Source organism: Ranitomeya variabilis, chromosome 1, assembly GCF_051348905.1.
Source record: "Ranitomeya variabilis isolate aRanVar5 chromosome 1, aRanVar5.hap1, whole genome shotgun sequence".
Classification (NCBI taxonomy): Eukaryota; Metazoa; Chordata; class Amphibia; order Anura; family Dendrobatidae; genus Ranitomeya; species Ranitomeya variabilis.
In genome coordinates, this window is record NC_135232.1 from 926,322,679 (window position 1) to 926,348,474 (window position 25,796).

At 44.8% G+C, this 25,796-nt stretch overlaps 1 protein-coding gene across 4 annotated transcripts in view; it reads left to right on the top strand.

Moving 5' to 3' along the window:
- Nucleotides 1-25,796, top strand: part of JADE1 (jade family PHD finger 1) — a 145,022-nt gene that overhangs the window by 22,798 nt on the left and 96,428 nt on the right. For all 4 annotated transcript variants that reach the window (XM_077279133.1, XM_077279135.1, XM_077279134.1 and 1 more), the window contains exon 2: nt 20,435-20,513. In XM_077279133.1, the coding sequence (XP_077135248.1) occupies nt 20,462-20,513 (52 nt within the window). In that variant the 5' untranslated portion in view covers nt 20,435-20,461. The remainder of the gene's footprint in view (nt 1-20,434; nt 20,514-25,796) is intronic.

Here is a 25,796-nt window from a genome sequence, read left to right on the forward strand (position 1 = left end):
CTAAACATCAGGCTTGGTATTATCCATCTATTATCCATCTACAGTATCTGCCTATCTTTCTGTGTGTGTAAACATTATTCTTCAATGGAGTATGGTTGGACAAAAATAACCGTAATTCTTTTTTTTTTTTTTTGTTAAATTATATATCTTTATTCAGCTTACAAAAACGCATACAAATCCGCATGGGAAAAAACACATACAAATCTGCATCAAATCTGCGTGGATTTTCAACTGCGTTTTCTGCCAAGAGAGGCCGAATCTGCACAGAAAATTCCACAGGCAAATCTGCATGGTGTGCACATACCCTTATAAATCTTTCAAATGTGTGGCTACAGCAGTGAACTTCTGCATGTGTGCCACTACCTTGGCGTCAATTTTGTTGTCCCAGATGACTGGTAGACCAGTTAACGCTGAGCATACGGCAGATGTGCTGTGCTGCTGTATTAAAATGCCGAGTTCACAAAGTAGTGGTGCATGCAGGAGTTCACTGTACATGGCTACAGTATGTGCCACAACTTAGCCGTCTGAGCACTGACACCGCAGCACAGCATGTCTGCTGTATACTTGCAGGGTGATCTGCTTGCTCTGTCAGACTTCTGCAGCATGGCCAGTGTGTCGCCGTGACAGGGACACAGACAGAAGTTTATTGTGCACGTCCAAAGTCACAACTGTGCATTTGTGGGATTTGGGGAGCAAAGAGGAGGCAGAGGGGCACTGCAGATGTGATATTCACTTGCTGAGCTGGATTGGGCTCCACTAACTACACACCTTTTGGACTAGACCAGCTAATTAGAACGTGTGGCACCAAAATATTGTAAACATTTTTTTTTAACCCCTTCATGACCCAGCCTATTTTGACCTTAAAGGGAACCTGTCACCACGTTTTTGGAAGATGGGATAAAAATAGCGTTAAATAGGGGCAGAGGTGGGCGTTACATTAGTGTGTGTGTTATGCGTTTATTACCCACCTAAGTTGCCGAAATAACTTTGCAAAGTCTCCGTTTTCGCCTGTCAATCAGGCTGGTCAGGTCACATGGGCGTGGTGTCTTCACCCAGATTTGGCGTAGTTTTCCGTTGGTGGCGTAGTGGTGTGCGCATGCCCAAAGTCCGGAATCCTCTTCCAGGGGATTTAAAATAGCGCGGTGTTCGTTATTGCATTGGTGATCGGTGGGCGCGGCCATCTTCCTTTGGCCGCGCGTGCGCAGAAGCGGCGCTCTGCTGGCCGCGGCTTCAGGAAAATGGCCGCCGCGATATCCATCTGCGCACGCGCGGCATCCCGCGGCCATTTTCCTGAAGCCGCGGCCAGCAGAGCGCCGCTTCTGCGCACGCGCGGCCAAAGGAAGATGGCCGCGCCCACCGATCACCAATGCAATAACGAACACCGCGCTATTTTAAATCCCCTGGAAGAGGATTCCGGACTTTGGGCATGCGCACACCACTACGCCACCAACGGAAAACTACGCCAAATCTGGGTGAAGACACCACGCCCATGTGACCTGACCAGCCTGATTGACAGGCGAAAACGGAGACTTTGCAAAGTTATTTCGGCAACTTAGGTGGGTAATAAACGCATAACACACACACTAATGTAACGCCCACCTCTGCCCCTATTTAACGCTATTTTTATCCCATCTTCCAAAAACGTGGTGACAGGTTCCCTTTAATGACCTGGCCATTTTTTGCAATTCTGACCAGTGTTCCTTTATGAGGTAATACCTCAGGAACGCTTCAACGGATCTTAGCGATTCTGAGATTGTTTTTTCGTGACATATTGGGCTTCATGTTAGTGGTAAATTTAGGTCGATAATTTTTGCGTTTATTTGTGAAAAAGATGTAAATTTGGCGAAAATTTTGAAAATTTCGCAATTTTCAAATTTTTAATTTTTATTCTGTTAACCCCTTCCCGACATTTGACGTACTATCCCGTCGAGGTGGGGTGGGCCCGTATGACCACCGACGGGATAGTACGTCATACGCGATCGGCCGCGCTCACGGGGGGATCGCGGCCGGGTGTCGGCTGCATATCGCAGCTGACATCCGGCACTATGTGCCAGGAGCGGTCACGGACCGCCCCCGGCACACCGCGATCAAACATGATCGCGATGTGCCGGCGGTGCAGGGAAGCATCGCGCAGGGAGGGGGCTCCCTGCGGGCTTCCCTGAGACCCCCGGAGCAACGCGATGTGATCGCGTTGCTGCGAGGGTCTTACCTCCCTCCCTGCCTGCTCCAGACCCGGATCCAAGATGGCCGCGGATCCGGGTCCTGCAGGGAGGGAGGTGGCTTCACAGAAGCCTGCTCAGAGCAGGCACTGTGAAGCAGCCTGCACTTCTCGCAGATCGGTGATCTGTCAGAGTGCTATGCAAACTGGCAGATCACCGATCTGTATTGTCCCCCCCTGGGGCAAAGTAAAAAAGTTAAAAAAAATTTTTTCCAAATGTGTAAAAAAAAAAAAAAAAAAAAAAAAAAAAATATTCCAAAATAATGAAAAAAAAAAAAAATATTATTCCCAAAAATACATTTCTTTATCTAAATAAAAAAAACAAAACAATAAAAGTACACATATTTAGTATCGCCGCGTCCGTAACGACCCGACCTATAAAACTGGCCCACTAGTTAACCCCTTCAGTAAACACCGTAAGAAAAAAAAAAAAAAAGAGGCAAAAAACAACGCTTTACTATCATACCGCTGAACAAAAAGTGGAATAACACGCGATCAAAAAGACAGATATAAATAACCATGGTACCGCTGAAAGCGTCATCTTGTCCCGCAAATAACGAGCCGCCATACAGCATGATCAGCAAAAAAATAAAAAAGTTATAGTCCTGAGAATAAAGCGATGCAAAAATAATTATTTTTTCCATAAAATAGTTTTTATCGTATAAAAGCGCCAAAACATAAAAAAATGATATAAATGAGGTATCGCTGTAATCGTACTGACCCGAAGAATAAAACTGCTTTATCAATTTTACCAAACGCGGAACGGTATAAACGCCTCCCCCAAAAGAAATTCATGAATAGCTGGTTTTTGGTCATTCTGCCTCACAAAAATCGGAATAAAAAGCGATCAAAAAATGTGACGTGCCCAAAAATGTTACCAATAAAAACGTCAACTCGTCCTGCAAAAAACAAGACCTCACATGACTCTGTGGACCAAAATATGGAAAATTTATAGCTCTCAAAATGTGGTAACGCAAAAAATATTTTTTGCAATAAAAAGCGTCTTTCAGTGTGTGACGGCTGCCAATCATAAAAATCCGCTAAAAAACTCGCTATAAAAGTAAATCAAACCCCCCTTCATCACCCCCTTAGTTAGGGAAAAATAAAAAAAATGTATTTATTTCCATTTTCCCATTAGGTTTAGGGCTAGGGTTGGGGCTAGGGTTAAGGCTACAGTTAGGGTTGGGGCTAAAGTTAGGGTTAGGGTTGGGGCTAAAGTTACGGTTAGGGTTTAGATTACATTTACGGTTGGGAATAGGGTTGGGATTAGGGTTAGGGGTGTGTCAGGGTTAGAGGTGTGGTTAGGGTTACTGTTGGGATTAGGGTTAGGGGTGTGTTTGGATTAGGGTTTCAGTTATAATTGGGGGGTTTCCACTGTTTCGGCACATCAGGGGCTCTCCAAACGCGACATGGCGTCCGATCTCAATTCCAGCCAATTCTGCGTTGAAAAAGTAAAACAGTGCTCCTTCCCTTCCGAGCTCTCCCGTGTGCCCAAACAGGGGTTTACCCCAACATATGGGGTATCAGCGTACTCAGGACAAATAGGACAACAACCTTTGGGGTCCAATTTCTTCTCTTACCCTTGGGAAAATAAAACATTGGGGGCGAAAAATAATTTTTGTGACAAAATATGATTTTTTATTTTTACGGTTCTGCATTATAAACTTCTGTGAAGCACTTGGTGGGTCAAAGTGCTCACCACACCTCTAGATAAGTTCCTTAGGGGGTCTACTTTCCAAAATGGTGTCACTTGTGGGGGGTTTCAATGTTTAGGCACATCAGGGGCTCCCCAAACGCAACATGGCGTCCCATCTCAATTCCAGTCAATTTTGCATTGAAAAGTCAAATGGCGCTCCTTCGCTTCCGAGCTCTGTCATGCGCCCAAACAGTGGTTTACCCCCACATATGGGGTATCGGCGTACTCAGGACAAATTGTACAACAACTTTTGGGGTCCATTTTCTCCTGTTACCCTTGGTAAAATAAAACAAATTGGAGCTGAAGTAAATTTTTTGTGAAAAAAAGTTAAATGTTCATTTTTATTTAAACATTCCAAAAATTCCTGTGAAGCACCAGAAGGGTTAATAAACTTCTTGAATATGGTTTTGAGCACCTTGAGGGGTGCAGTTTTTAGAATGGTGTCACACTTGGGTATTTTCTATCATATAGACCCCTCAAAATGACTTCAAATGAGATGTGGTCCCTAAAAAAAAAATGGTGTTGTAAAAATGAGAAATTGTTGGTCAACTTTTAACCCTTATAACTCCCTAACAAAAAAAAATTTTGGTTCCAAAATTGTGCTGATGTAAAGTAGACATGTGGGAAATGTTACTTATTAAGTATTTTGTGTGACATATCTCTGTGATTTAAGGGCATAAAAATTCAAAGTTGGAAAATTGCAAAATTTTCAAATCTTTCGCCAAATATTAGTTTTTTTTACAAATAAACGCAAGTTATATCAAAGAAATTTTACCACTATCATGAAGTACAATATGTCACGAGAAAACAATGTCAGAATCGCCAAGATCCTTGAAGCGTTCCAGAGTTATAACCTCATAAAGGGACAGTGGTCAGAATTGTAAAAATTGGCCCGGTCATTAACGTGCAAACCACCCTTGGGGGTGAAGGGGTTAAACCAGAGAGTTATGTGACACAAAATAGTTAATAAATAACATTTCCCACATGTCTACTTTACATCAGCACAATTTTGGAAACAAAACTTTTTTTTTGCTAGGAAGTTGTAAGGGTTAAAATTTAACCAGCGATTTCTCATTTTTACAACAAAATTTACAAAACCATTTTTTTTAGCGACCACTTCACATTTGAAGTCAGTTTGATGGGTCTGTATGGCTAAAAATGCCCAAAAGTGACACCATTCTAAAAACTGCACCCCTCTAGGTGCTCAAAACCACATTCAACCACACCCTTCAGGTGTTTCACAGCAGCAGAAGCAACATGGAAGGAAAAAATGAACATTTAACTTTTTTTTTTTTTTTTTTACAAAAATGATCTTTTAGCAACAATTTTTTTATTTTCCCAAGGGTAAAAGGAGAAAGTGGACAGCGAAAGTTGTTGTCCAATTTGTCCTGAGTGCCCTGATACCCTTTATGTGGGGGGAACCACTGTTTGTGCAGACGGCAAGGCTCGGAAGAGAAGGAGCGCCATTTTATTTTTTAATGAAAAATTGGCTCTAATCTTTAGCGGACACCATGTCGCGTTTGGAGAGCCCCTGTGTGCCTAAAGATTGGAGCTCCCCCACAAGTGACCCCATTTTGGAAATTAGACCCCCCCAAGGAACTTATCTAGATGCATAGTGAGCACTTTGAACCCCCAGGTGCGTCACAAATTGATCCGTAAAAATGAAAAAATACTTTTTTTTCACACAAAATTTCTTTTCGCCTCAATTTTTTCATTTTCACATGGGCAACAGGATAAAATGAATCCTAAAATGTGTTGGGCAATTTCTCCTGAGTACACCGATACCTCATATGATGTGGGGGTAAACTACTGTTTGGGCGCACGGCAAGGCTCGGAAGGGAAGGAGCGCCATTTGACTTTTTGAATGAAAAATTAGCTCCAATCGTTAGTGGACACCATGTCGCGTTTGGAGAGCCCCTGTGTGCCTAAAGATTGGAGCTCCCCGCAAGTGACCCCATTTTGGAAACTAGACCCCCCCCCCCCCCAAGGAACTTAACTAGATGCATAGTGAGCACCTTTTACCCCCAAGTGCTTAACAGAAGTTTATAACGCAGAGCCGTGAAAATAAAAAAAAAAAATTTTTTCCTCAAAAATGATTTTTTTTTTTTTAGGCCGCAGTTTTTTATTTTCTCAAGGGTAACAGGAGAAATTGGACCCCAAAAGTTGTTGTCCAGTTTGTCCTGAGTACACTGGTACCCCATATGTGGGGGTAAACCACTATTTGGGCACACGTCGGGGCTCCGAAGGGAAGTAGTGACGTTTTGAAATGCAGACTTTGATGGAATGGTCTGTGGGCGTCATGTTGCGTTTGCAGAGCCCCTGATGTGCCTAAAAAGTAGAAACCCCTCACAAGTGACCCCATTTTGGAAACTAGACTGCCCTAGGAACTTATCTAGATTTGTGGTGAGCACTTTGAACCCCCAAGTGCCTCACAGAAGTTTATAACGCAGAGCTGTGAAAATAAAAAATCATTTTTTTCCCCACAAAAAATTTTTTTTAGCCCCTAATTTTTTATTTTTCCAAGGGTAACAGGAGAAATTAGATGCCCTAATTTATTGTGCAATTTTTACTGATTATGCTGATACCCCATATGTTTGGATAAACCACTGTTTGGGCATACGTCGGGGCTCGGAAGGGAGGGAGCACCATTTGACTTTTTGAACGCAAGATTGGCTGGAATCAATGGTGGCCATGTCGTTTGGGACCCCTGATGTGCCTAAACAGTGGAAACTCCTCAATTCTAACTCAAACACTAACCCCAACACACCCCTAACCCCAACACACCACTAACCCTAATCTTATCCCTAATTCCAACCCCAACCCTAAGGCTATGTGCCCACGTTGTGGATTTGTGTGCGGATTTTTCAGCACCGTTTTTGAAAAATCCGCAGGTAAAACGCACTGCATTTTACCTGTGGATTTACCGCGGATTTCCTGCTTTTTTTGTGTGCGGATTTCACCTGCGGTTTTACACCTGCGGTTTCCTATTGAGGAACAGGTGTAAAACGCTGCGCAATCCGCACAAAGAATTGACATGCTGCGGAAAATACAACACTGCGTTTCCACGTGGTATTTTCCGCACCATGGGCACAGCGGATTTGGTTATCCATAGGTTTACATGGTACTGTACACCGCATAGAAAACTTCTGCGAATCCGCAGCCAAATCCGCACCGTGTGGACATACCCTAGTTCTAGCCCTAACCCTAGTGGAAAAATAAAAGTAAATACATTGTCTTTATTTTATGATGTTCCCTTCCTATAGGAGTGATAAAGGGGGGGGCTATTTACTATTTTTTTATTTTGATCACTATGGTAGAACCTATCACAGTGATCAAAATGAATGAACGAATCTGCCGGCCGGCAGATTCGGCGGGCGCACTGCGCATGTGCCCGCCATTTTGGAAGATGGTGGCGCCCATTCTAGAATCCGGACGGATACTGGGAGGGACTCCGGAGGTTCGGGGGGGTTAGAACGGACAGCGGGGGGGAGGGGGCGCCGGACAGGACAAAGGGGAGAGGAGGGCGCGGAGGACTGGACAGAGGGGTAGGAAACACTGACGGCAGCTGCAGATCGCCGCTGTCAGTCGTGGGGGAGGGGGGGGTCAGATCGGGGTCTCCAGCCGTGGCTGATGATATTGCAGCATCGGCCATGGCTGAATTGTAATATTTCACCAAGTTTCATTCGTGAAATATTACAAATTGCTCTGATTGGCTGTTTCACTTTCAACAGCCAATCAGAGCGATCGTAGCCACGTGGGGGTAAAGCCACCCCCCCTGGGCTGAAGTACCACTCCCCGTGTCCCTGCAGATCAGGTGAAATTGGAGTTAACCCTTTCACCTGATCTTCAGGGACGCAATCCCTCCATGACACCACATAGGCGTCACAGGTTGGATTGGCACTGACTTTCATGACGCCTACGTGGCGTCACAGGTCCGGAAGGGGTTAATGGGGTCTATGACGAAACATTGGAATTGCTAGAAATGACAAATGCAGCGCTGTGGTTAGTTAATAATTGTAAGTCCTAGACAATATCCCACAGGTGATCACAGGATTAAAATCAATAAATAGAGCAGTAGTTGACAAAAAAAAGTTCGCTTTAGTAAAAATCAAACTTATTAGTGAGAATCTGTGTGTCTGTCTACGTGGCCTCCTAATTAGTGTTTGTACACATGTACTTCAGAAGAAGACAGAGTTAGATCTACTTCACATCTGCATTGGACTCTTATCACTGATCCGGGCAAAAATACTGAGCCAAATAGCTCAGCGTGCTGCTTTATTTAGTCCGATAAAAGAAAAGACGTGAGGAAAATCCTTTGAAGGTACAGATTTGTTATTGCTTGAAATTAGACGAGCAAAAAGGTTCGTAGGCCCTTGGTCCAGCAGCCATGCCGCTAGTCCGTGTCTGCCAAGCCAGAGCACTGTGCACTTGTGAAATGTTCATGGATTTGGATTTGATTTTGTTTAGTGAGGAAAGTGTTGTGTATACCTAAAACCCCCCAAAAAATGTAGAAAAAAAAGCTAATTTTATTTATTAGCCATCTTCCCTGACCCTAGCTGAGGACAGTCCATGTAGAGGAGGTAAAGCCAGGAGTGGCGTAGCCTGTGGTTGCTGGTCTGTACTTCTCTCTTTTGATAACTACTTTGCATGCTGTATTAGAAATGCAAATGCACCTACAGGCAAAACATGTCAGTTTAGGAAACCAATGGAAAAATGCAGATAAAGGGTTATTTCTAAAGAGAACACCAGCAATTTACATTTCGAAGCTTCCATCAACGTCCTCCCTCCTCTTCGTTCGTGTGCTTCTCACAGACTGCCGCACATGGACAGATGAGATGAATGGAAGAAAATGACTGCCGCTTCTCCCCAGAAATGATTTGAATCACTTGAATTCTAGCTTAGCGGCAGCAGAAGTATTACTTTTGGGATCTGTAATACATTGCTGTAACATATGAGAGGGTTTCTGGGGCAGGAAGCACCTCAGACTGCCATAATTTCAATGTTGGGTAATCCTGGGGTTGACACATGTTGTGGTCACCTACCTATGTATCTCCATTTTCTGACAACGGCAGGTTTTGTAGTAAATCTTGCAATTTGTCCCTAAATAAATTCCAGTTGTAAATCTGGTCAATCTGGATAAGCGATTGTTCTGCTCCCAGAATTCATATGGGCTACAAAGTGTCAATTCTGATTCGCGTCTAAATTTTCTGCGCATTTGCATGTGAGTTTATAGCCATAGACTGCCAAATAGAGGCTAGAGAAGACAAACAGAGGAAAGCGTGTGTTTTTTTTTTTTTTTTTTTGTGAAACTCCTATACAAAAATTATTTTTAGTCAAAAGTACATTCTTTTAAGTAAGAATAAAAAATACCCAAACGTGAACAACTTTAAGAACTAAATAGTTCAATGCAAAGGGGTGTGAAGGAGGGATGGTTTAACCTCTTGCCTTAATAGGGCCTACATCTATGCCTTATTCAATTTTTTTAATGGAAAAATGTATTACTCCCTGACTGTTTTAATGCAGGCTCTCAAGCCGAGCCCGCATCTTTCCTGGCAGATGATTGCTGTGATATTCAGCCATCATCTACTTTTCTCCTTCCCTCCCATGTCAGCACCACAGAGAGTAGGGATCTGCCCTTGAGGGACAGGAAACCAACACATAAAACTGGTGGTATCTCTCCCTCGCATCAGTTGGTTTCCTGTCCCTGACGGGGAATCTTCAGTATGGTGTACCTGAAGATAAGATCCAAGAAGAAGATGATGTCCAGGCCTGGCTAGACCATTACAGGCAGCGGGAAGGGAACCTGCCACAGCTCCTGCTCTGTCCTGAAGCTGCCACCGCTGGGACCAAGGAGTCTTGCGGGGGGAGCTCAGCAGCCGCACCATACTGCTGAGCTCTCCGGATGTCCGGTCTGCGCATGCGTGGGGTTGCGCTGAAGTTTTCCCCAATGATTTGGCCGGGGGGCACATCATGAGAAGGAACTTCCAGGGTGAAACTGGAAGTAATACAGAGGACTCCGGGTGGCTTATTCAAATACAGGGATCGAGGTGAGACGTTCCTTGCAGCCAGCGGTCCCCTGCAGGGCAGCAAACGGCAGCAGCCACCGCAGCAGCTGCAGTGCCAGATGCAGCAACAGCTAAAAAGATCACATGATTCTTCAAGCAAGCAGAGTGGACGTTCCAGTGGCCATTCCAATCAGCGCAGCAGAAGCTCTGGCACAGTGTACAAGTCTCCCGCCTTAAAGGGAATCTGTCACCCCAAAATTGGCCTATAAACTTAAGGTACCGTTACACTAAACGACTTACCAACGATCACGACCAGCGATGTGATCGTTGGTAAGTCGTTGTGTGGTCGCTGGGGAGCTGTCACACACAGCTCTCTCCAGCGACCAACGATCAGGGAAACGACTTTGGCATCGTTGAAACTGTCTTCAACGATGCCGAAGTCCCCCTGCAGCACCCGGGTAACCAGGGTAAACATCGGGTTACTAAGCGCAGGGCCGCGCTTAGTAACCCGATATTTACCCTGGTTACCATTGTAAAAGTAAAAAAAAAACACTACATACTCACCTTCTGATGTCTGTCACGTCCCCCACCGGCGGCTTCCCTGCACTGAATGTGTCAGCGCCGGCCGTAAAGCAGAGCACAGCGGTGACGTCACCGCTGTGCTCTGCTTTACGGCCAGCCGGCGCTGACACATTCAGCGCCAGCGCCTGATCGATATTTACCCTGGTTACAAGTGAACACATCGCTGGATCGGTGTCACACACACCGATCCAGCGATGACAGCGGGTGATCAGCGACGAAATAAAGTTCTGGACTTCTAGCTCTGACCAACGATATCACAGCGGGATCCAGATCGCTGCTGCGTGTCAAACACAACGAGATCGCTATCCAGGACGCTGCAACGTCACTGATCGTCGTCGTTCTCGCTGCAAAGTCGCTTAGTGTGAAGGTACCTTAAGGCCACCGGCATCAGGGGCTTATCTATAGCATTCTGTAATGCTGTAGATAAGCCCCCCCGATGTCACCTGAAAGATAAGAAAAACAGGTTATATTATACTCACCCAGGGGCGGTCCTGCTATGGTCCGGTCCGATGGGTGTCCGGGTACAGCGCCTCCCATCCTCATACGATGAAGTTCTCTTGTCATCCTGCCGCGGTTCCTGCGCAGGCGTACTTTGTCTGCCCTGTTGAGGGCAGAGCAAAGTACTGCAGTGCGCAGGCGCCGGGCCTCTCTGATCTTTCCCTATGATCCTCCCTGGAAGAACAAAATGCCTTGGAGTGTGAGGTATTGGACCTAGTGAGGTCCCTCCTTGGGAAAGATGGAAGGTTTCTACTCCCCATTGTTTCTGGTAAACAAACCAGACCGGTCATTCCGGACAATTTTAAACTTAAAAAAATAAAACAAAATTGAACCAGTATGTAACAACCCAAACGTTCAAGATGTAGCCATCAAAATATTGTTTCCCAACTGCTTCATGACGGTCCTGGATCTGAGCGACACAAAGACTCTCAAAAGTTCCTCAGGTTTGCAGTCTCCATAAAAGGAGAAACAAATTTCTTTCAATACAAGGTCCTTCCTTTCGGCTTGTCAGTAGCCCCTTTGATGTTTACGAAGTTAGTGGCGGAGGCAATGGCGCACCTGAGGGAACAAGACATTTTGATCGTCCCTTACTTAGACGACTTCTTGGTGATAGGTGACTTGGTCCAACATTGCATTACACAACTAGACAGGGTAATGACCTCTTTAGTAAACCTAGTCTGGCTATTGAATCTAAAAAAAAAAATAGTCAAAGATCGAGCCAAAGACTGTGCAGGAGTTCCTTGGACTCCCAGAAGCAAGAGTGTCGCCTCCTGGAGGACAATAGGGAAGATTACGAGTCAGGTGTTGAGGGTATCACAATACCCATCCATTACTTTAAGAAAGGCCATGTCCTTGTTAAGTTCCCTAACCTCTTGTCTGCCAGCAGTTCAGTGGGCCCATGTACACACCAGGGGCCTCCAGTGGGACACTTTAAAAAACCAAGTCTTCTTAAAAAGTCTACTTGGAAGGTCGTTTGACTGTCTTCAGCAAGTATTCGTTCCATGAGTTGTTGGAAAGAGATAAGCAATCTAGCCAAATGGGTCCCTTGGGTGACCACAGTAGTAGTTGCCACAGATGCAAGGGGGGCTCACCTGGATGACAAGGTTACTCAGCGGGTCTGGACGAGGCATTAGTTGGATGTATCATCAAACCAAAAGGAGCTGTTGGCAGTGAGTTATGCCCTGTTAAAGTTCTTAGATACCCTTCGGGGTCATCACGTGCGAATATTTTCAGACAATCAGGTCGTGGTGGCCTATCTGAACCATCAGGGGGGAGCAGGTCACGGGCCTTGATGAACACAACTCAGATTTTCAGGTTGGCGGAAAACAATCTCCTCTCCCTGATGGCACTTCACATTCGGGGGTAGAAAATCGCAAGGCAGACTTTTTGAGCCGCACTCAGTTGAGACAGGGCAAGTGGGTGCTACAGGAGTCCATTTTCCAGCAGATTGTGGAAATGTGGGGGTCTCCTGGTCATGGATCTCTTTGCCAACATCGACACAACACAGGTAGACTCTCTTCGCTCTAAAAATCCCAGAGGGAAGCCTCAGGCTCTAGATGCCTTTATGATTTTGTAGGATCAGAGCCTGGATCATGCCCCCCCCCCCAATCTTCCGGTAATCCTCATCCCAACAGTTCTAAGGAAGATCAGGGAGGACAGGGCAAGAGTGATACTGATGGCCCCCTTTTGGCCAAGAAGAACTTGGTTCTGGCAGAGGATAATGTCTACTTGGGTACTACTGATACTTGATGATATTTGTGTACTACCGGAAATCCTGGACCTTCTTTATTAGGGACCGGTGTTTCACCCTCAGGCAGCGAACTTGCACTTAAAATCATAGAATTTGAAAGGGTGCTTTTGAGGGACAGGGTTTTGCCCAAACTTGGTTTCCACCCTACTTCAGAGTAGGAAAATTGTCACTACCAGAGCCAATAGTAAAACCTGGAAGAAATTCCTATCCACCTCGGGTGAGAGTCCAGAATGGAGTCCCAATTACGGCAATCCTGGAGTTTCTATAATAGGGGTTGGAGCGAGGCCTGGCTAAAGGTTCAGGTGGTAGCTCTGGGGGCCATATACAATCACGATATAGCAGGCAATCCATGGGTAGCACGATTTATTACAGCCTCCGCGAGATCTAGGCTCATTATCAGCCAAATATTTCTGCCATGGGATCTAAACTTTGTCCTATCAGCCCTACTAACCAGTCCTTCACTTGAACCCTTAGATTCGGCCCCACTCAAGGTTCTGTCCCTTTAAAACTTTCCTTCTAGTGGCTCTAACGTCAGCCCGGAGAGTGGGTGACTTACAGGCTTTATCTGCAAGCCCTCCACTAAAATCGTAGAAGACAGGGTTATTTTAAAACCTGACCCTGCTTACTTGCCCAAGGTAGCATCTCGTTTCCACAGGGCCCAAGAGGTAGTCCTTCCTTCCTTTTGCTCCAACCCCAAAAACACAAAAGAGAAATTCCACACTTTAGACGTAAAAAGGTGTTTGGTTTAGTACCTAGTGTCCACCCAGGGGTGTAGGGAGGATGGATCTCTGTATGCTTTCAGGGGCGTAGAACGGAACTCTGTGCCTCCAAAAGTACCTTGGCAAGATGGATAAGAGATGCAATCTCGTTGGCCTACTCATCTAGTGGGAATGTTGCTCCGGATGGTTTGAGACCTCATTCCACGAGGGCAGTGGCAATCTCCTGGGCAGAAACGTCAGAGGTATCGATAGAGCAGATCTGTAAGGCTGCCACTTGGTCATCATCTTCTACCTTTTTCAAACCCTATCGGCTGGACCTAGCCTCTTCTGACCTAACCTTTGGGACAAGGGTTCTACAGGCTGTGGTCCCTCCCTAAGATATAATTCTCTGTAATTCTCTCTGTGGTGCTGTCATGGAGGAAGGAGAACGATGTAGTTACTTACCGGTAACGGGATTTCTCAGAGCTAATGACAGAGCCCTTATTATATTCCCTCCCATCACGTGTGGGTGAGCACGCTTTCATTGTTTGTGATTTGATTTATGTATAGACACGGAGTGTTACTTTAAAGGGAACCTGTCACTCCCAAAATGGAAGTTGAGCTAAGCCCACCGGCATAAGGGGCTTATCTACAGCATTCTGGAATGCTGTAGATAAGCCCCCGATGTAACCTGAAAGATGAGAAAAAGAGGTTAGATTATACTCACCTGGGCGGGCTGTCCCGCTGCAGTGGGCATCGCAGTCCGGGGCCTCCCATCTACGTATGACCATGTCCTCTTGTCTTCACGCTGCTGCTCCGGCGCAGGCGTACTTTGTCTGCCCTGTTGAGGGCAGAGCAAAGTACTGCAGTGCGCAGGCACCGGGAAAAGTCAGAGAGACCTGGCGCCTGCGCACTGCAGTACTTTGCTCTGCCCTTAACAGGACAGGCAAAGTATGCCTGCGTCGGAGCCGCAGCATAAAGACAAGAAGAGGACGTCATCCTATGAAGATGGGAGGCGCTGGACCGGACCGCAACGCCCATCTGATCAGACCGCAGCGGGACCGCCCCTGGGTGAGTATAATATAACCTCTTTTTCTCATCTTTTAGGATACATCGGGGCTTATCTACAGCATTCCAGAATGCTGTAGATAAGCCCCTGATGCTGGTGGGCTTAGCTCATCTTCCATTTTGGGGGTGACAGGTTCCCTTTAAGTATTATGATAAAAATGTTTAATCTTTTGACAATAACCTGGAAGTCCTCCTATGCTCTGTAAACCAACTGATGCGAGGGAAAGGTACCTCCCTTTTATCTGTAGATATCCTGTCCTTGATGGGCAGATCCCTTCTCTCCGTGGTGCTGTCATGGGCTTTGAGAAATCCTGTTACTGGTAAGTAACTGTCTTTAGCAGTTCCACCCATGGCTGTTAACTTGTTAAATGGCATTGTCAATCTCTGACAGCAGCATTTGCAGCTCACAAACGGAGGGACGCATAATTCTGTGCGCCCATTGGCACCCCATGATGCTATTGAGAGGCATCAATGAATTGTCATGATGGCCGAGTGTCAGCTGAATATCCCCGTGCCTGTCAGAATGGTTCTGTGACCACTAGCTTCTGGCTGGTGTTCATACGTTACTGTGATTTGTGCTATACACAGCAGTACTGTAGTATTGCTATGCATAGTACAGGCAATCACAGGTTCAAGTCCACTAAGAGGATTCCAAAATAGAGAAACATGAAGAAAAATGTTTTTAAAAGTTCAAATTACCACCACTTTCCCTCCATAAAATATATATAAAAAAGTACACGTGGTATCACTATGTCTGTAAAAGTCCAATGTACGAAAATATGAAATTAACTCTATCTGTAATCTCTAATGGCAAAAAAAATAATCAGAATGCCAGAATTGCATTTTTTTTAGTCACTGCAGCCCTTCAAAAAGTGCAATAAAAGGTGATCAAAACTTATCTACCTCAAAATGTGAGCAATAAAAAGTCGGCTTAGGGTGTAAAAAAACAAAACAAAAAACGCCCTCCTCTCACACATCCCTCTCAACCGAAAAATCATTATAGTTCTAGAACAAGGTGACACAAGCTTGATTGTTTTTGTTTTTTTAATTTGTTTCTTTTATAAAGCTTGTGATAGTCCTTGCTTTTTCTTGATTCATTCACTAAAAATTGTGCATGCGGGATGATGATTTTTTTGCACAATTCTTTAAAATGTTGGACAGTAGTCAATTACACTGATTTTGTACTGGAGTACAAGAGCTCAAAAACACTGCGACATTTTGAAAAAGGAAAATAAAAAAACTACTTTGTGTTCATTATTTGATTTGCGTCTTATTTTTAATTAACTTGGTGATCAAGTAACCTCAGAAAAAATGCAGAAAGACAATGATGAATCGGGCCCAGAAAGTATTTTACAAAGTTTATTCCTTTAGCTTAATACGCGGCCGTTCATTCTTCTGATCAGGGTTGTAAATCGGTATGGAAAGGTACCGTAACACAGATAATAAGATAATTGGAGAAATTCCCTTTGCGTCATTAGAAAGAAGTCACAGGCAATTTTGTTCTTTACCAGAAAAGAGGGAACCTCGCTGTAATCGCAGGTTAAAGGGAATCTGTCACCAGGTTTTTGCTACCCCACCTGAGAGCAGAACTTGGGGGCAGAGATCCTAATTCCTGTGATGTATCACTTACTGTGCTGCTTGCTACTGTTTTGATAAAATTCCAGTTTTGTTTGCTACTTATCTACCAGTTCTCTGAATACTGATCTGTGTGCACTGCATAAGCAGAAAGCTGCCAGTCTGTGGAAGCGATGGCGTTAGGCCGGGATCACACATACGCGAGATATGGCCGAGTCTCGCAGGTGAAATCCCTCCTCTGGCGCCGGCACTTGGGAGCGGAGCGTGCAGCTCCATTTGTTGCTGCACGCTCCGCTCCGGAGTGCTGGTGCCAGAGGAGGGATTTCACCTGCGAGACTCGGCCGTATCTCACGTATGTGTGATCCTGGCCTTATACAGAGCTCATGAATATGGAGGACTACATGGTAGCAGGTTTACTAGTTCTTCAGTGATAATCTGCTGATAAAACTGCTGTTTTTAATCAAAACTGCATCAAGCAGCCCAGTAAGTGACATCTCACTGTAATCAGGGTCTCGGTCTCTACATCATACCACTCTCAGATTAGATGGCAAAAACCTGGTAGCCAATTTCTTTTAACTCCTTTCCGACATAAGGCGTAATAGTACTCCGGCGGTGAGCCCACATCTTTCCCGGGACATGTCCGCTGTTTTGAACAGCTGACATGTGCCCGCAATAGCCACAGGTGGAATCGCGATCCTCCCGCGGCTTTTAACTAGTTAAAGGGAACCGGTCACCCCCAAAATGGCTGGTGAGGTAAGCTCACCGGCATCAGGGGCTTATCTACAGCATTCTGTAATGCTGTAGATAAGCCCCCGATGTTACCTGAAAGAGGAGAAAAAGACGTTAGATTATACTCACCCAGGGGCGGTCCCGGTGCGGTCTGGTCAAATGGGTGTCTCCGGTCCGCTCCGGCGCCTCCCATCTTCATTCCATGACGTCCTCTTCGGGTCTTTACGCCGCGGCTCCGGCGCAGGCGTACTTTGTCTGTCCTGTTGAGGGCAGAGCAAAGTACTGCAGTGCGCAGGCGCCGGGCCTCTCTGACCTTTCCGCGGCGTAAAGACCCGAAAAAAGTGCGTCTTATAGTCCGAAAAATACGGTAAGTTTTTTTTTTTTTTTTTGTCGCCGTGACATTGCATTAACGGGCGATCAAAAGATCGTATCTGCACCAAAATGGTATCATTAAAAACTTCAGCTCGGCACTCAAAAAATAAGCCCTCACCCAACCAGAGATCACGAAAAGTGGAGACACTACAAGTATCGGAAAATGGTGCAATTTTTTTTATTTTTTTAAGCAACGTTTGGATTTTTTTTCACCACTTAGGTAAAAAAAAGAACCTAAACATGTTTGGTGTCTATGAACTTGCAATTGCATGTAGAAAAGCCGCGGAGACACCATCGCGTGTTTCTCAACGCAAGCAATGAATAGCCAGGTCTTTCACCGGGAAGGAACAACCACGGGAAGGGCAGCATCCAATAAAGGAAAACTACCTATGCCAAAACATGGTATCCATCCACAGACAGCTGTTTCCAGGTATTTGCCCCTCATCAGTGTGGAGTAGGAAACTGGCTATTAGGAGCAGTGCCTAGTGAAAAGACTATAAACATAAGGGTGAATGACCTCGGGGAGATCAAAACATCCAACACGGCGGAGACACCATCACGTGTTTCTCAACGCAGTGATCCAGAACACTGCCCCCATCCCTGATGGGAAATATGCAAATGCATGTAGAAAAGCTGCGGAGACACCATCACGTGTTTCTCATCCTTTATTGGATGCTGCCCTTCCCGTGGTTGTTCCTTCCCGGTGAAAGACCTGGCTATTCATTGCTTGCGTTGAGAAACATGTGATGGTGTCTCCGCGGTGTTGGATGTTTTGATCTCCTCGAGGTCATTCAGCCTTATGTTTATATTATGAACTTGCAATGACCTGGAGAGTCATAATGGCAGATCAGTTTTAGCATTTAGTGAACCTAAAAAAAAAAAAGCCAAACAAAAAACAAGTGTGGGGGTGCATTTTTTTTTTTTGCAATCTCACCGCACTTGGTATTTTTTTCCCGTTTTCTAGTACACAACATGGTAAAACCAACGGTGTAGTTCAAAAGTACAGCTCGTCTCGCAAAAAATAAACCCCCACATGGCCATATTGACAGAAGAATAAAAGAAGGGGTGAGCGAAAAACCAAAATGCAAAACTGAAAAAAGCTCCAGTCATGAAGGGTTAATTTTTACGAAAATATGTTAAATGTTAGGCTATGTTCAGATGTTTTGCTGCTTTTTTTTTTTTTTTCCTGCAGCTAAAACCACCTCTCTTGGCAGTAAAATTGCTGCATTGAATATCCCCGTTTTTTGGGTGCGGATTGCATGTTTAGTTTGTCTATAGAACGTTTAGTAAAGTAAGTTTTATCCCCGAAAAACATTCTCATTGCTTTCCATGGGTAAAAAAATGCTGCACACAGCGCTGACAGTATTGGCATCCTGCAGATTTAAAAAAACGCCAGTGTGTTCACAAAACAAGCGTCTGCATCAGGTTTCTGAAATGTCACGTTTGTTGGTACTATTGGGCTATGCTCACACATTGCGTTTTTGCTATGGTGCAAAAACCTTAATGAAGTTGCATTATTATTTTTTTTTTTTTTTTTTTTTTTATGGGATCCACTAAACTTTGTCCGCATTCACAAGAGACAACAAAGACCCACCTGCTTTCTGTAGGCAGCTTCTTTGGCTAAGTTTATACTAAGCATTTTTGATTATTTTTTTTTAATGCACATTTTCAGCTGTGGTTTAGAGAAGCAGCCAAGTATAACATTTCAGAAATCTCATGCACACACATTGCTTTTTTGTGCTCAGGATTTTGTGTTTTGCATGTTTTTTTGCACAATGGAGCATGTCACTTCTTTCAGCGTTTTTTTTTTTTTTTTTTCAGCGTTTTTCACCCATTGAAATGAATGGGTGGTGAAAAAACGCACCAAAAACGAGGTATCAGGTTTTGCTTTTTTTTTTTTCTTTTTGTGCCAATACTTGATTCTATAGAATAGGACTTTTTTCAACATTAGGGTAAGTTCACACAGGGTGTTTTTGCTGCCTTTTTTTCCTGCAGCAAAACCTGATTTCAGGAAAGAAGTTGCGGCAAAAATGCAGGTTTTGGTGTGTTTTTTTTTGTTTTGTTTTTTTTGGGGGGGGGTGTTTTTGGGCTAACTTGTGTCTTCGTGCATAGTGCCCCCATGACTTTTCTGCAGAAAAGCAGAAAAAACGCTGTAAATAATACCTGCATTTTTGCAGCATTTTTTCAACACCCATTCAAGCTAATGGGAGAAAACTGCTGAAAGAAGTGACATGCTCTGTCTAACGCTGCAAAACACAAAATCCTGATGACACAATAAACCAATGTGTGTGCATGAGATTTCTGAAATCTCATAGGCTTTGCTGTACTGTAAAAAGCAGCTGAAAATTAGCATAAAAAAGCATTTAAAAGAAAATGCCCAGTAAACGTTATCAGCAAGCACAAGAGACAAGTCCAGCATGCCAAAACTGCTGCGAAAAAAAAAACACAGGCGGCAACAAGGAAAACATAAAAGGAAAAGAATCCAGCTCAACGATGCAGTGAAAGATCCGTAGCTTTATTTCACTTCAAAATAACGTGTGAGGACAAAACATCAGCACATTAAAACCAAGATCAACGCGTTTCCGGTGACTGAGCACCCTTAATCATGATTAAGGGTGCTCAGTCACCGGAAACGCGTTGATCTTGGTTTTAATGTGCTGATGTTTTGTCCTCACACGTTATTTTGAAGTGAAATAAAGCTACGGATCTTTCACTGCATCGTTGAGCTGGATTCTTTTCCTTTTATGTTTGCCTACGCCCTGACACAGCGGTTCCGTGCTCCGAGCCTCCGGGAATGTCGATATGGTGAGCTGGACTTTGTTTTTTCTGGCAACAAGGAAAACATGCTTTGTTTCCTGCCAAGAGATTGTTTTGCTGCAGGAAAAAAAACGCCTAGTGTGAACTTACCCTATTACTGGCAAGAGAGCAGATTTTGACTGCTTGGAAAATCACAGCAAAACACAACATGTGGGCTTAGCCTAACAATTGGCTTTTAATTTGCAAAAATAAAACCGCTGCAAAAACTCTGTGTTTGAACATATCCGTACATTGGTTGACCTCTTCTTCTAAACGCACAGTTAGCTGCCCACACATTGGAATCTTGACTGCTTTCTGCCATAATAACAAAATGTTTCTTGTGGGCTTTGTACATTGGGGAGTTATATTGGTAATTTAGTGAATGGTTGGTCACAATGTATCGGGTTTTAAGCTGTTGACCCTTTTGTCTTTTATCTTACCTTGCAGGTTGCCTGTTGTATCCCAGTGCAAACCATGAAGCGCTCACGCCTGCCGAGCAGCAGTGATGATTCCGATGACAATGCCAGTAAGTTGTCACATTACTATCATCGTATGTATTTATCCAAATTAAGATTACAGGAAGCTTTATGGACACAGAAAAAAATGCACTCCTTCTGGTTTCCATCCTTATTGAAGTTCAGGCAGTTGCTCATAGCAGAGGTCGGCATTAGCTCTAGTTTGGAGTTTGTTTGTTTTTAAATCTCCCCTGGCTTTTCTGTGCTGCCAGACCTGCTTGTAATTTATCTGGATACCTCCATTCATCATATACAGAACCTCTGAAGGAGCCACAAAAACACTGCTGTAGTTGGGAAGTAGAGGTGCGCTTATGTGTTGGTTCATTCTCCGACAGAATCTGTATCTAAAGGGTATGGAGAGGTGATCTTGCATATTAAGGATCTGTGCTAGATCTCATTTGAGAAGTTTTTTGCAAATTCTATTGCCAACTGGTCTGACAGTACAAAGCACATTCTGCTATCTAACTCACTGGACAAAAACCTAAACTTAGCATACACAACTAAGATTTGTCGTACACTTTCCCATGAATCCTATTTTGTCTCTTTACAGTTATATCTGTGAAATATTGAAGAGTTAGTGTGTCAAAGGAGATTGGCCATGCCCGCTCCTTGTCCTCACTGTCCTGTGTTTGGCTGCGGCAGTAACCTCCCATCTCGGCTCTGTTTGTTGGAGACGCCAGAGTGTAAGGGCTCATTCATAGGTTCTTTCTTCTGTTTTCTATTAGATCGATGACCTCCTGTGATTTAAAAACTGACTAGCTGAATCCTTCTAAGCTCCATGTAGTAACAGGAGGTCAATTTTCTTTGCATAAGTCAGAAGTTGCTGCAAAACTCTAGGACAGGGCGGAGGCGGTCACAGCAGAGTCAGAAGTTGGAGGGGAATGACGTGCAGGAACAAGAGACTTCCTCTTTCTACATAGAGCTGAGAAAAGAGAATAATTGGCTGGGTAGAAAGGCAAAATGAGCAACTGTAGGTACCCAGTGCTAGATAATGATGATTGCAATATAGTAAGAGGAAAAAAAGTTTAATGGGAGTGCTTCTTTAATCATTTCCTCCTTGACTATGCCATCCACCCAGGCATAAATGGAGAGTTCAGTAACCAATTAACCCATGGGTTTACAGCAGGAGTCTGTGTCAGAAACTGCTTCAAAATTCAAATCAAGAAGCTAAGTGTGATCCAACTCTTAACATGCTTGTACATTGCCTTATTTTACTGCATAAACAGCCGATCAGAAAATATTGACCCATCGGCAGTCATTTTAATAGCCTTTTCATTCACACAGGCAGACCGCACTGAATGATCGGTAATAGATTGTTCAGTGATCATAGTCTGCCATTGTTCTCACAGCACAGGAACTGTTTATACAGGACAACAAGGATTTGTGGAAACCAAAAGATCGTTTCACCCTACGAACGAGCGTTTTGACTGGCAACCTGTTTAGCTTGGTTTACAAAAATCGTGCAATTGTTGCTAGGAATTAGACCCTTGGGATATATAGATATATATATATACATATATATATATACATATATATATATATATATATATATATATATATATATATATATATATACATACATACATACATACATACATACATACATACATACATACATACATACATACATACATACATACATACATACATACAGCACAATGCTCACCGGTGGGTGCCTGGCCTCCTGGATAGAATGGTCCACTCATCTACCCAACATGTATACAAAGTAGAAAAAAGAAGGCAGCACTCCAAGTCCTTTTCAGGGTGAAGGTGTAGTTTAATCAACCCACATCTCTGTGCGACGTTTCAGCTCACACTGAGCCTTTTTTCTAATATAAATAAATACATATATACCGTATATACTCGAGTATAAGCCGACCCGAGTATAAGCCGACCCCCCTAATTTTGCCACAAAAAACTGGGATTACTTATTGACTCGAGTATAAGCCTAGGGTGGAAAATGCAGCAGCTACCGGTGAATTTCAAAAATAAAAATAGATGCTCCATACCGTTCATTATGGCCCCATAGCTGTGCCATATAGTGCTCTGCACCATTCATTATTGCCCCATAGCTGTACCATAGAAAGCTGTGCCATATAGTGCTCTGCACCGTTCTTTATTGCCCCATAGCTGTGCCATATAGTGCTCTGCACCGTTCATTATTGCCCCATAGCTGTGCCATATAGTGCTCTGCACCGTTCATTATTGCCCCATAGCTGTGCAATATAGTGCTCTGCACCGTTCATTATTGCCCCATAGCTGTGCCATATAGTGCTCTGCACCGTTCATTATTGCCCCATAGCTGTGCCATATAGTGCTCTGCACCGTTCATAATTGCCCCATAGCTGTGCCATATAGTGCTCTGCACCGTTCATAATTGCCCCATAGCTGTGCCATATAGTGCTCTGCACCGTTCATAATTGCCCCATAGCTGTGCCATATAGTGCTCTGCACCGCTCCTTATTGCCCCATCGCTGTGCCATATAGTGCTCTGCACCGTTCATTATTGCCCCATAGCTGTGCCATATAGTGCTCTGCACCGTTCATAATTGCCCCATAGCTGTGCCATATAGTGCTCTGCACCGTTCATAATTGCCCCATAGCTTTGCCATATAGTGCTCTGCACCGTTCATAATTGCCCCATAGCTGTGCCATATAGTGCTCTGCACCGTTCATAATTGCCCCATAGCTGTGCCATATAGTGCTCTGCACCGTTCATAGTTGCCCCATAGCTGTGCCATATAGTGCTCTGCACCGTTCATAATTGCCCCATTGCTGTGCCATATAGTGCTCTGCACCGCTCCTTATTGCCCCATAGCTGTGCCATATAGTGCTCTGCACCGTTCATTATTGCCCCATAGCTGTGCCATATAGTGCTCTGCACCGTTCATAATTGCCCCATAGCTGTGCCATATAGTGCTCTGCACCGTTCATAATTGCCCCATAGCTGTGCCATATAGTGCTCTGCACCGTTCATAATTGCCCCATAGCTGTGCCATATAGTGCTCTGCACCGTTCATAGTTGCCCCATAGCTGTGCCATATAGTGCTCTGCACCGTTCATAATTGCCCCATAGCTGTGCCATATAGTGCTCTGCACCGCTCCTTATTGCCCCATAGCTGTGCCATATAGTGCTCTGCACCGTTCATTATTGCCCCATAGCTGTGCCATATAGTGCTCTGCACCGTTCATAATTGCCCCATAGCTGTGCCATATAGTGCTCTGCACCGTTCATAATTGCCCCATAGATGTGCCATAGAAAGCTGTGCCATAGAAAGCTGTGCTGCTGCTGCTGCAATAAAAATAATAAAAGACATACTCACCTCTCTTGCTTGCAGCTCCTTAGCGTCCCGTCCCGGCGTCTCTCTGCACTGACTGATCAGGCAGAGGGCGGCGCGCACACTATATGCATCATCGCGCCCTCTGACCTGCACAGTCAGTGCAGAGAGAGAGACGCCGGGAAGACAGAGCGGCGCCCGGCGTGTGGAACGCGGACAGGTGAATATGTAATACTTACCTGCTCCCGGCGTCCCGCTCCTTCCCCCGGACAGCTGGTCTTCGGTGCTGCAGCCTCTTCCTCTGTCAGCGGTCACCGTTACCGCTGATTAGAGAAATGAATAGGCGGCTCCGCCCCTATGGGAGTGGAGTCCATATTCATTTCTCTAATGAGCGGTCCCACGTGACCGCTGAACAGGGGAAGAGCTGCGGCACCCGAAGACCGTGGGACTGCAGGGACAGCGCCAGGAGCCCCGGAAGCAGGTAAGTATGCCTCAGCTCCCTCTCCCCCTCACCCGCCGACCGTGACTCGAGTATAAGCCGAGAGGGGCTGTATATATACATACAGTGCCTACAAGTAGTATTCAACCCCCTGCAGATTTAGCAGGTTTACACATTTGGAATTAACTTGGCATTGTGACATTTGGACTGTAGATCAGCCTGGAAGTGTGAAATGCACTGCAGCAAAAAAGAATGTTATTTCTTTGTTTATTTTTTTTTTTAAATTGGGAAAAGTTTTTTCAGAGGGTCATTTATTATTCAACCCCTCAACCCACCAGAATTCTGTTTGGTTCCCCTAAAGTATTAAGAAGTAGTTCAGGCACAAAGAACAATGAGCTTCACATGTTTGGATTAATTATCTCTTTTTCCAGCCTTTTCTGACTATTTAAGACCCTCCCCAAACTTGTGAACAGCACTCCTACATGGTCAACATGGGAAAGACAAAGGAGCATTCCAAGGCCATCAGAGACAAGATCGTGGAGGGTCACAAGGCTGGCAAGGGGTACAAAACCCTTTCCAAGGAGTTGGGCCTACCTGTCTCCACTGTTGGGAGCATCATCCGGAAGTGGAAGGCTTATGGAACTACTGTTAGCCTTCCACGGCCTGGACAGCCTTTGAAAGTTTCCTCCCGTGCCGAGGCCAGGCTTGTCCGAAGAGTCAAAGCTAACCCAAGGACAACAAGGAAGGAGCTCCGGGAAGATCTCATGGCAGTGGGGACATTGGTTTCAGTCAATACCATAAGTAACGTACTCCACGGCAATGGTCTCCGTTCCAGACGAGCCCGTAAGGTACCTTTACTTTCAAAGCGTCATGTCAAGGCTCGTCTACAGTTTGCTCATGATCACTTGGAGGACTCTAAGACTGACTGGTTCAAGGTTCTCTGGTCTGATGAGACCAAGATCGAGATCTTTGGTGCCAACCACACACGTGACGTTTGGAGACTGGATGGCACTGCATACGACCCCAAGAATACCATCCCTACAGTCAAGCATGGTGGTGGCAGCATCATGCTGTGGGGCTGTTTCTCAGCCAAGGGGCCTGGCCATCTGGTCCGCATCCATGGGAAGATGGATAGCACGGCCTACCTGGAGATTTTGGCCAAGAACCTCCGCTCCTCCATCAAGGATCTTAAGTTGGGTCGTCATTTCATCTTCCAACAAGACAACGACCCAAAGCACACAGCCAAGAAAACCAAGGCCTGGTTCAAGAGGCAAAAAATCAAGGTGTTAAAATCAAGGTGTTGCAGTGGCCTAGTCAGTCTCCTGACCTTAACCCAATTGAAAACTTGTGGAAGGAGCTCAAGATTAAAGTCCACATGAGACACCCAAAGAACCTAGATAACTTGGAGTAGATCTGCATGGAGGAGTGGGCCAAGATAACTCCAGAGACCTGTGCCGGCCTGATCAGGTCTTATAAAAGACGATTATTAGCTGTAATTGCAAACAAAGGTTATTCCACAAAATATTAAACCTAGGGGTTGAATAATAATTGACCCACACTTTTATGTTTAAAATTTA